Raw genomic sequence first — 11,993 nt, forward strand, 5'->3', positions numbered from 1 at the left:
AGGAAGGTCCTAGGAACAGGGTGACAGAACCCCAGAACGTCTGCCTGGAAATTCAGAGGGTATCAAGCTGGTGAGACATCCAAGCTTCACAGAGTTGGGGGCAGCTGGGGAGTAGAAGGGGAGGAATTTGCTTAAAAGTGTCAAGTTCCAGGTATGTTAAGGTTAGATACATGTCCTCTGCTCCTATTTAAACCAAACACTTCCATGTCACACATTATCCCTGGTTGTCCAGTGGGAGTTAAGTGGCAGAACAGCAGAGTTAAGACCACACCTTGGATAGGAGCCAACGGGGACTGAATTCCTTCTGGGACTGTAGGATTATCTTTTCAATGGTAGACCCCACAAAAAGAAAAGTGCACTTCTCCCTGCCTCCCCCAAGGCCCAGGAAAAGCAAAGTAAGTGTCCACAATGAAAAAAAAATCTATACATATACCCAGAGTTTCTCCTTTTATTTACAAAGCAGTAAACCAAATCCCTGTGTGAACATATATATCCAATATACTGTCGTATTGTGTACGCCGTTTCCCCCTCAAACAGGACTTTAGGTTTGGCCACTTTTTCTAATTTAAGCCAAATATTAGTTTCATCTATGTGAACACACGATGGCAACAAACCTATGTATCACTTTAACTTGTTTCCTCCACCTAAAGGAAATGGTAGAGAGTAAGGGGAAGGGAGAAGTAGAGATGTAACAAAACCTATTCCTCCATCCTTATCCTCAACCCATAGCATACTCAGAGGTCAGTGCCTGAGCCAGTCCCAACAGTAAACTTGGGCTGTTCAAGAAACTTCTCCATTTAGCTCTCTATAAGTAAGGATGGCACCCTCAGTGTGCTTCAGAGGAAACAGTGAATTCAACCCAAGTGTCCTAAAGGAAAATGAAGTTACTTGAAATGCTGAACTTTAAAACAAGGAGTAGCCGAGGTTCAGGCATGTTCTCACCTGCGCTCGCGGCAACTTTGGGTACTGTGTGAAGTCTGTACACTGGCTTTAGCCACAGAAGAGAAAGCCCAGGTAAGAACCACAGTAGCCACGGGTGAGCTGAGGGGCTTTTCCTGACTGATTGGAATCCCAGGAACAGCCAGAGGCAGAAAAGATCTACCTCTCCCCACTGCATGTTTGCACAAACCATGGTATCTCTTTTCTGGTCCAAATTTCCAAAGGCTTCTCTGAAAACTACAGATAACCCTTCTTGTGGACTGTTTTAAAATATATTTATCATTACGTATCTGAACAACAGCCATAGGTGTGCCTCTTCTCTACAGATTTTTCTTTCTCACTCACATACACACATAAACATAAATGCACACAGAGTCCGGGTGGTAGGCCAATCATACCAAAAATAAATACTCTCACCTCTCTAAATTACTTATAGAACTAATCTTACTTTTGAGATATGTTAATAAATAATCTAAATGGGAGAGGGATTTGAAGTGTTTTCTTTTTTTTACTTATGATGATGGATAGCCACAAAGCATAATCATTCTATTTACAAAAAAACAAAACTCTGAAACCTAAAAAAGCCCCCCAAAACCAAATACCCTCTGTAAATATAATTTTTAAATGGTGAGTAAGCTACTGTACCATCGGCCCCATTTGGTTATGTACATCATGTTAGTCACTCAGCAGTAGCTATTCCATGAATTCCTCATGGGTAGTGCAACCAGTTAAAAAGTGTATAAAACATTATACGTATAAAAACTCTCACATCCTTTGGATGTTTGCAGTTCATCATAACTTTGTGGTTACCTTTCCGCAATATAAATTAAAAAAAATTACACACGCACACACACACACAGACACACAGACTCATGTACAGAAACCCTTCCATCCAGGCATACACCATCCAGGGTGTAGTGCATGGGACTGAATTCCATGAGGCACGAAGGGAGTGGTCCCATCCTCAGGGCAGTCCATCATCTTCAAGGCTTAATGCCACTCGCTGGGGGAGACAGAGCAAAGAAATCATCATTAGACCCATTGGAGCTATTTATTGGATCACAAGATACCAGAAATTCTATTACTTTATAGGCAGTAGCTCACATATTCTTCAAGCTACCTCAGAAGACAGGTTTGTCATATTTATTTTACAGATGAGAAAACGGAGACTCAACGAGCTTAAACAGCATTTGTCCTGGATCATATAGCAAGCGGGTGAACTCAATTTGAACCCAGATCTGTATGAATCCAGAAATATTTTTCATTATTTTGTTCTGCCTCTGTAAAGAGGAGGGCTGCAGAGATCCAAACTTTCTCCATCCTCCCTTACAGGATTTTAGGTTTGCTCAACTTCAGTGGGTTAGCTTTGGCAAATGTTTGATCCCAGGCCATTAGCTACTTGTCTCTAGCATGCTAATCACAATCAGGAAGGTAACTGGCTGCACCCCTCCCAACTAATTATACAGAATTGGAAGGCAGCGGAGATCAATTAAGTTTAATCCCTCTTTCCCTCACCCCAGCTTTCTAGTCATTAGACACTAGACTTCCCTCTGCCACAAATGGCTGACCACTAGATGGTAAGCCCACTAACCCTTGAGCCAGTCTATTCCATTGCGGACAGTGGACTTAAATTCTTTCCTATATTGTCATGAAATCTGCTCCTTTATATCTTCCGATGTTCCCTGATTCTCTTAGACTCAGAGAGTTCTACACAGACAACCCTTGAAATTTTCAGTGTTTGTGGTCCCTTCCCTTCCTTCTGAGTGTTTTCTTCTCCAGGCTACACATCTAGCTTCCCCCACCTGGTCCTGATATAATGCTGTGTCCCATTCTTCCATTTCCTGGATACCCTCCTTGGATAGACCCCATTGTTTCAAGATCTTTCTCATAGCTATACGAATTTGAGCTAACCACTTCACCTCTCTGAGCCTCGGTTTCATCATGTTAAATGGGAGTAATAATAGGACCTACCTCATAGGGTTGTTGGGAAATCAAATGGGATTATGTATGTAGAGTGCTTAATGTAGTACCTAACACACATGGGGTCCAGAGTATTCTAAAGCAACCTCACCAGCATAAGATAGAACCAGACTAGCATTTTCCATCTCTGAACATTCTATAAACAATAAAAAGTAACTCCACTGCCTTTCAAATCATCTTTGGATTATTTGTGGTTTTGCATGAATGTCACGGCCTTGCTCCACTAGACTATCTTTTTCTAGTCTGTGACCCTCCCACTCTCCTCAAGATAGATCTCTAGGCCAAAGTCAGGTCCCAGCAGTGATGGTGGAGCTACCTGAGAAGGGCTTTTGTGTACATACAGATAGGAGTTTGAATCCTGGTTCTAGCACTTCCTAGTTGTGATCCTAGGTAAGTTATTCAATTTCTCTGAGTCTCAGTTTCCTCATCTGCAAAATGCGCTAATAATATCAAGTATATAGGTTCCTGTAAAGACTAAACAAGAAAATACATGTAAAACACTGAGTAGTGTCTGATACACAGTAGGTTCTTACTAAATGTCAATTTCCTCACTCTCCTACTCTATTTCTCTGCAGTTGGCAGGAGCTTATTCTTCAGGCCTTAGATTCATCCGGAAGAGCTCCTCCTGAGTGGTTGTTTCCTTCTCTGGAAACAATGACACTTTACATGTGCAGAGTGCTTTATAACTCACAAAGCACTCTCACATGTGCTATCTCACTTGAACTTTATAAACTTAGGCAGCAGAGAGAATGGGGGTTATTATTCCCATTTTACAAATAAAAGTAATCAGAAAGAAGGGACTGAGATCACAGAGCTGTGGAATAGTGAAACTGGGAGTCATCTCCACCCCAAGCTCAACATTTCTTCCACTGTGCCCCCTCTGATCTTTAAAAACTGGTTAAGCAACTGTCTGCTTGGATTGGCCAAGGTTAAGGATCCTCAAGGCCATCTGCTAATGCTCCTCACTTGCTCGACCTCATTTCCCACGTCTCCCCTTCATGAACAATTAGCTTCAGCGGCAATTCTGTCTGTCCTAACCCGTACTCAGTCATTTCTTCCACATGCCATTTCCTTGGTCTGCAACTAACCCATCTTTCCTTTGCCCCGACACCCAGCTCACAGTTTGCAGCCTTCTAGAACCAGAAAGCCTTCTAGGATTGACTGCACCTGCCTGGTTCATGCCCTCACTCATCAGCCCCTCAGACTCAGAGTGGCACTGCCCTACCTTGCACTTGACGACAGGCAGCTCGGAAAGAGGGTTCTTCGGGAGTTGGTGCAGCTGTGACCTTGGTTCCCCCGGCAAGACAAAAAGCTCCTTGAGGGCAGGGGCTGGGTCTTCCATTTCTCTGGTCTCCCCAAGACAGGGCTCTGCCCACAGTGGGTGATCAAAGCTGCTGATCGCCTGACAGGGGGATGGACTGGATGACCTATGAGGTCACACCCAGCCCCGACTCTGCTATACAACCATGACATCTGCTCCAGCCACTCTGTGGTCCTTGATCCCCCAACAAGCCACGCCCTGTTGTGCCTCTCAGCCTTTGCACATGCTTCTTTCTGGAATGCCACTTTCCTCCTTCTCTACGTGGAAGACTGCTATGAATCTTCCAAGGACACAGTTCTTCTGTCACCTTTGTTGATGTTTCCATAGCATTGGTTCAACAAATACTTACTGGGAGCCAAATATGCTGTGCTAGGCACCAGGGAAACATTAATCAGACAATCCTGCCCTCAAGGAGCTCACGGTCTAGCGGGGAGACCAATGAGTAAAAAGACAAGTAGACTATAGTGTGACAGGTGCTGTGCTGGAGAGAGGTGGTGAGAGAACAGAGAAACCAGGGAAAGCTTCCTAGAAGAGGGGACCCTTGAGCTTCCACCATGGCACTCAGCACACAGCTGTTCAATAGCCAGTGACTCTCTAACTCCCCCACCAGCTCCCTGGGAGCAAGTACATCCCTTCTTTACTTTTGAACACTTGGTATCTTATGTGGTACTTGGCACATAACTGGTATACATTGTTCACTGAAATGAATGCATTTGAACTGAATGGCCACAGTTGCCTTTCTAGGCCAAAGGTTCTGAAAATGTATTCAGCACAAAGACAGGCCTCTTTACTCCAGGAGAGCCTCTAGGTACAAGGTGGTCCTGATACCCTTCTATCCCAACCACCTACCCCAGCATTCCTGTGTCCCCAGGGCCTAGAACAGTGCCTGGCACATGGTAGGTTCTTGATAAATGTCTGAAGGAGGGAAGGAGGGAGGGAGGGAGGGAAAGAAGGGAGGAAGGGAGGGAAGGAAGAAGGGAGGAAAGGAAGGAAGGAATTCTTCCAGCAAGGAACACTTACTGCTGGATAGACATGGCCAATCTGAGCAGCCCTCCCTATGTGGAGCTCATCCTCATCCTCTTCTTCTGTCGTTTTCCTGTATACAGGGTTGTCGAAATTCATGCTTTTGGTGTTCTTCCGCTTCCAGTTTCTCCAGATCAGGTAGCCACTCATGCACAGCAGGGCTATAACCACTGGAGGAAGAGACACGTTACAGTGGATCTCCAGCAGGCTCCAGCCCATTGCCCAGACATCAGTGCATTTCTCGCCACCTCTCCAACTTGACTGCCCCTTGTTCCCAGGCTCTGTTTCTGCATATTCTTTTTCTGCTGCTGGGAAGCCCTTCTTCTAGCTCTTCGTTCATTAACTACTCATCCTTCAAGATCCAGCTCAAATGTGAAGTCTTTCTCAACCTCTCATGGTACAGTCAGTTGTTCCCTCATGTGTGTTCCCAGACTACAGTGTTGTACTTTATATATGTGTACCCCCAACTAGACTGAGCTCTTTGAAGGCAAGGACCGCGCCTTCTTTCTCTCACTGTGCCCAGTACCCAGTAGCGAGTAGGTGCTCAGTAACATGCTGAGTGAGTGAGTGAATTTCTTCACCACACTCTTGCCCTAATACTGCTACTTCCCTGGATTTCTCTAAGAAACCATTCTCTCCCAAAATTGGAGGGTGGAGGGTGGGGTGGGGTGCTTCTTTCCAAAGCTGGGGCTCTGCAAGAAGAGGAGCATCTCTAGAAGGGGACACAGCAGGGAAACACAGGCTCTGAGTTTAAATCAATGGATATATTAATGAGTAAAGGAGGAATTTCTCAGATAGAGCCGCGAGAAAATGGGGCAAGCAGCTTCACAAGATAGTAAGCAGTCACCCTGCGCATTCAAGTGGAGGCTGGGTGATAGCTATCCAGGATGCTATAGAGGGGGTTTCTACAATACTTTGGTAAGATTATAATAATCAATAATAATTGATATACATAAAGATAAGAACAGGGCAAGGATGCCTGTTATCGCTGCTAGAATTTGTTGTCCCAGAGATCTAGCTATGCAGTAAGACCGAATAAAGAATTGAAGGGCACACATGGGAAAGGGAGAAATCAAACTGTCATTAACAGATATTGTATGCTTGGAAAATCTTAGAAAAGCATATGAAAAACTATTAGAAACGATTTTAGTTCATCAAGAATCAACATAGGGGGCTTCCCTGGTGGCGCAGTGGTTGAGAATCTGCCTGCCAATGCAGGGGACACGGGTTCGAGCCCTGGTCTGGGAAGATCCCACATGCCGCGGAGCAACTGGGCCCGTGCGCCACAACTACTGAGCCTGAGCGTCTGGAGCCTGTGCTCCGCAACAAGAGAGGCCGCGATAGTGAGAGGCCCGCGCACCGCGATGAAGAGTGGCCCCCACTCGCCGCAACTGGAGAAAGCCCTCACACAGAAACGAAGACCCAACACAGCCAAAAATAAAAATAATAAATAAATAATAAATTTAAAAAATTAAAAAAAAAAAGAATCAACATAAAAAAATCAATAGCTTTCTTATTAATCAGCAATAACCAATTAGAAAATGGATGGAATAAGAACACATTCGTAATAGCCCAACAAAAAACTATAATACTTGGGATAACCCAGTAAGGAATGTACAAGTCCTATGTGACCTATACAATTCTACTGAAGGCCATAAAAGAAGGCTCAAATAGAGAGATATGTCATGTTCCTCGATGGGAAGGTTCAATGTTGTAAAATTGTAAATTCTCTCCACATCAATTTATATACCCAAGGCATAAGGTTCCATCATAAGTTTTATAGAATTAACAAGATGATTCTAAAGTTCACTTAGAAGAGAAATTGAATAAAAATAGCTAAGAAAATGTTCCAAGAATAATAATACCCTATTAGACATTAAAATATATCATAAAGTTGTGTTTCGAGTGTATAGGAATAGTATATAGGAATTGGTGGAGAATAAACAGCCTAAAAGCAGATCAAAGTATGTATAGGCATATAGTTTACAATAAAGATGACAATTCAAGTCAGAAGGAAAAGATGGACTATTCAGTAATGGTCTTGTGAAAACTAGACAAGCATGCAGAAAAAAATACTTAAATCTCTACCTCTTGCTGCATTCTAAATTCCAAAGGGATTAATAATTGAATACTAAAAAATGCTTAAAATAGTAGAAAAATATAAAGAGAGATATTTTAATAATTTAGAATGAGGCAGACCTTCCTAAGCAAGACACAAAGCCCAGAAGTGATAATGTAGGATATTAACAGATCTGATACTTAAAAATTTTTAATTTATGCATGGCAAAAGAGACCATAAACAGATTTTAAAAATCAAGTGGCAGGATGGGAGAAATGATTTGTAACATATATTACAAAGGTTTAACATTAATTATGTATAAATATTTCTACAAATAAGTAAGAATAAGACAAGGAACCAATAGAAAAATAAGAAAAGACTGTGAATAGGCAATTCATAAAGGATGAAATGTAAATGGCCAATACGCTTGTGAAAAGATACTCTGCCTCCCAGGGAAATATCAGGGAAAGAATATGCATCTTTCACCCCTCAGATTAGCAGAAATTTAAAATAATGATTCTATTAGGGCAGTTACATCAGGGAAACAGCCTACACATGCCCTTCTATGGAGCAGAGTATGGCAGGAGAGGAGCTGATTTCTCTTTCACTGAACAATGCTGAGTATTTTCCACTCTACTCAAAATGAGCCTGGAATAGTCTCACCATCATCTTTACTAATAAAGCCTTTCAAGGCCAATTCAAATGCCACCTTCTTTAGAAGTGCCACTCCCTCTCCTCCACAGAGCATCGGGTCTCTATTATAGCACCTTATAATATGTCTTAACACCTCTCTTGTATCACCTTTTTTATGATTAAGTCTGATTAAAAAGTGAAAGCTCTTAAAGTCTTTTATCGTTTTCTTCCCTGGATCCTTGGCACCTCGCACAGTCCCTTGGATGGTGTTGAAGTTTTTAAAACATTCACTCGCTAACTCACCACCATATTGGGGATTCTTAGGATAAAAGGGCCAAGTCCTTATCCTTGAGGTACTACACATGGGCAAGTAAGGGAGATAAACCGATGAATGGACAATCGCAATTCAAAGATCCGACCAAGAGAAGAGACTGGTATGAGAGATAGGATGTGCAGGATACTAAGTGAATATCAGGGTAAGAGAGAATGAATCAGCCCACATGGCTCTCTGTGAGGTTTAACCAAATGTTATATTCTGGCCATATTCCAAATCCACCCCACTCCCGCCCTCCCGTGCCATTTCCCATTCCTGGCTTTACCCATGCTGTCTTCACTTGCTTGGGTTGCTCTTGATCCTTCTTCACTTGGCTGATTTGGCTCAAATAACTTTTCCACTAGGAACCCTCTGCTGTCCGCTTCCCTTCTCTCCCAATTCCAAGATAAGTGCCTCCTCAGCACTTCTACTGAACTGCATATGGCTTCATTTTAGGACTTACCATGTCAGTATCAAATTACCTGTGTTATGTGTGTCTCTCCAACAAGTCTATAAACTTTTGGAGGACAAGAACCATGTCTTACTTATTTTTAATCACCTTCCCTCCCCTTATCACAGAATCTGGTACATCATAGCTGCTTGATAAATGTTTGTTGAAAATGAAACAGAAAGAAAGCAAGATAGCACGATCTATTAAAGGAATGGCAAGCAGCTCTACGAATTTTTTTAAATGTATGTTTTTTCTACTCATTAATTTGACAAATACTTTATTTCCTCCCATGTGCCAGACACTGCTAGGAGCTGGGGAGAGTGGCGAGCAAGAGACACACCAGACCTGTCCCCATGGAGCCTACAGTTTGGCTTCACATGGCTGGTGTGTAGAGTATCAGCTAGGGGTAGTGGGGGAAATATGTGGATAGTTGTCTGGGGCCAGGTCCTGAAGAGCCTTGTGTGCCAAGCTAAGAAACCAAACTAAATCAGGACTGGGAGGTGAGCAGGAAGGCGGCCAGGGCAGAAAAAGTCAATGAGAGAGGTCCGTGTGCTAAGTGCTCTATTCTTCTAGTGCTTTTACCCAGACCCTGGGCAGGGTCTCTCTTTTCTCACCAGTGACTTGGGGCCACACTCACCCATAGGCACAATGATCCCAATGACAGCAGCAGTGACTGTTGAGCCCATCTTGCCACTTTCATTCCCATCTGCAAAACACAAACATTTGCAGAACGATGCTCCATCACTGTGAGTCCCAGGTCCTTGCTGGCCTCAAGCAGTAAAAACAACCCAACTGCTTCTTGCCCCCGTTCCAAAATGATGATCCTGGCTACTGCTTAATAATTTAGTCTTTCCAGATCTTATCAGGACAGAGGTCATCTCCATTTCACAGATGAGGAAACTGAGTCTTCTTGGGGTTTTGGGGACTCACAGAGAAGTGGCAGAGCTGGGATTCAAACCCAGGATTTGTGACCTAAATCCTTTACCCTTTCCACAGTATTTGGGTGGTAGGAAGCTCGGGGCTGAGCCCTTAGGTCTTTATGCTGCTGACTACCTGGGGCAATTGCCTTTTTCAGCCAGTATCTGTTGTTTTGTCTCTCTTATTTCTGGTGGTCTGTCTGTCCATCTGCATCATCAGTTTATTTTTAATGAGTAATTAAAATGAGACACAGTATAGCATAGTGGAATCCAGAGCACAGGCTCCTGGGTCAGACTTCTAGGGTTCAAATCCTGGCTCTACTACTTACTACTTCTGTGACCTTGGGCAAGTTGTTATATATTATAAATATTATATTTCTTTATCTTTAAAATGGGGATAATTATACACCTACTTCCTAGGGATATTGTGAAGATTAAATGAGATAATTCATGTAAAATGCTTACTTAGCACAGTGCCTGGCACAGCCTTGCCTAGTTCAGAGAGGCCAGGGAGTGGGGTAGGGGTTGTTGTGAGGCCTGAATAGGGTAGATAAAAGCACTTTCTAAACTGAAAAGTGCTTGGAAATTGTACTATATATTTTTAAAAGTAGGTTGTGCCATCTTTTTCATTCTCTTACACTCATCTTCATTATAACATGTGTACAGAACTTTTTAGTTTAAAAAGCAGTTTTCCCTTGGATCCTCATGACAGCCCTCTGAGGTGTGAAGAGGAGCTATCATTTGCTCCAAGAGAGGAGATGATTGTCTCCCGGCAACAGCCCAAATGCTATCCTCTCAGTGTGTCTGTTTCTCCAAGTTACTCCAAGGGAACCTAATTATTAAGGGGAGAAAAGAGCTGCACTGCTTACAAAGTTTACTGTGGAGATGCCGTTCTCCTCTCCCTCCGGGTCCCAAGCAAACACAGGACAGTGATATTAAAGCCTAGAGTGTGATGAAGCCAGTGGGGAGACCCCCTGGTCGGAGGTTCGGCCCGAGTGAAAGGAACTGGACTTCACACGCGACCCACCTGCCTCTCCGAACTTCGGGGTAAGCGCTCAACTCTGAAAATCCAGCTCCTATTGGCAAGATGGGCCTGATTATTAAGGTGCTACCATGCTGCTTAGTTTCTGGGCCATGCACATATGGGAAAAAATTTAAAAGATAGTTTATTCTCTTAAATGAACTCCCCCTAGCAGGTAACTCAATTTAAAAGGTATTTGCTGGTTAATGAGATAGAACATTTCTAGCAGTGACAATTAATGCTCCCGATGATTTAATAAGTGGTGAACTTAATTATTTTCATCCCAGGGTTTGCAGAGAGGCACTAACAGACCATAGTTATGGATATTACTATATGGGGAACCTACCGAGAGTGCTGAGAACTGAGACCAGGGCACTTGAAGCTTCCAAATCTGAGGGATGCTCCCTCATCCACGTCAGTAACGTGTGACAAAGACACACTATCAGAGTCAGCAGAGGCTGTGTGCGTGAGCATTTCTGTTTACACGGATGCCTCTGTCTCTCATGGCAACCTTGCGAAGCAGGTAGGGGAAGGGTTATTATTATCCTACTTTGTAGGTGAGGAAACTGAGGCTCAGAGATAGGAAGTAGCTTCTCTCAAGACCCTCTGTAAGGTAGGAGCACCTGTGACTCCTAAATTGCGGGTTGGCACTCTTCCTCCCGCTGCTTCCTCCTTGTAGACAGCCAGTATTTAGCTCGGGTATGACCACTTCTTCCCACAGATCCCCCCTTCCTGGCTTCCCTATAGGACCCGCCCGTGTCATGAAAGAAGGCAGAACTCAGTTCCTTACAGTGCTGGGAGTGGTTGCTGGTTGCAGGGCGTGGGGTAGACGGGCTGATGCTGGGAGCCCTGGGAACACTAACTGAGCTTGGGACCGCTGCTGCCAGGCTTGGTGTCTCTGTGCTGTGGTTCTGGTAGGCAGGGCTGCGGACGGTGGTCCCAGGGGCTCTGGTGGTGTCGGCTACTGTCCTCGTTGTGGTGGAGGCTAACGTCGTAGTTGAGGTAGACTGAGGTGCTGCGGGGGAAATATCATGAAGGTCACTGGACAAAGAATTTTGCTGTTTTAGTGCCTAAATTATTGCCTCGATGAAGTATACTTATGAACTCATCCTCATGGCTCAGCTCAAACTCCTTCCCTAATCCTACTGAATGGGCTATGATTTTTACTTTAGCTGAATGCCAAGCATCTTGTCTGTGTTTATACTGCATTTCGATTTGATAAAGATGAGTCATTAAGACAATGCCGTAGAATTAGGTGTGGGCAAGACCACGATAAAAGACTGGGAGAAGTGGAAATTATATAAATCTAGAAGGAGTTTGTATGTATACTGGTACA

At 43.7% G+C, this 11,993-nt stretch overlaps 1 protein-coding gene across 26 annotated transcripts in view; it reads right to left on the reverse strand.

Annotated features, from left to right (window-relative positions):
- Positions 1-305: 305 nt before the first annotated feature.
- The window catches only part of LRP8 (LDL receptor related protein 8), a 79,008-nt gene continuing 67,320 nt past the window's right edge, over positions 306-11,993 (reverse strand). For 15 of the 26 annotated variants that reach the window (XM_036845293.1, XM_036845295.1, XM_036845279.1 and 12 more), the window contains 6 exons: positions 11,448-11,672; positions 11,004-11,168; positions 9,357-9,425; positions 5,261-5,433; positions 4,145-4,321; positions 306-1,942 (listed from right to left, as the gene is read on the reverse strand). In XM_036845293.1, coding sequence (XP_036701188.1) covers positions 1,904-1,942; positions 4,145-4,321; positions 5,261-5,433; positions 9,357-9,425; positions 11,004-11,168; positions 11,448-11,672 — 848 coding nt within the window. In that variant the 3' untranslated portion in view covers positions 306-1,903. Of the gene's footprint in view, positions 1,943-4,144; positions 4,322-5,260; positions 5,434-9,356; positions 9,426-11,003; positions 11,169-11,447; positions 11,673-11,993 lie in introns of those variants that run through there. The other 11 variants (XM_036845305.1, XM_036845286.1, XM_036845302.1 and 8 more) reach the window with 5 other exon arrangements.

Source organism: Balaenoptera musculus, chromosome 1 (assembly GCF_009873245.2).
Source record: "Balaenoptera musculus isolate JJ_BM4_2016_0621 chromosome 1, mBalMus1.pri.v3, whole genome shotgun sequence".
Taxonomy (NCBI): Eukaryota; Metazoa; Chordata; class Mammalia; order Artiodactyla; family Balaenopteridae; genus Balaenoptera; species Balaenoptera musculus.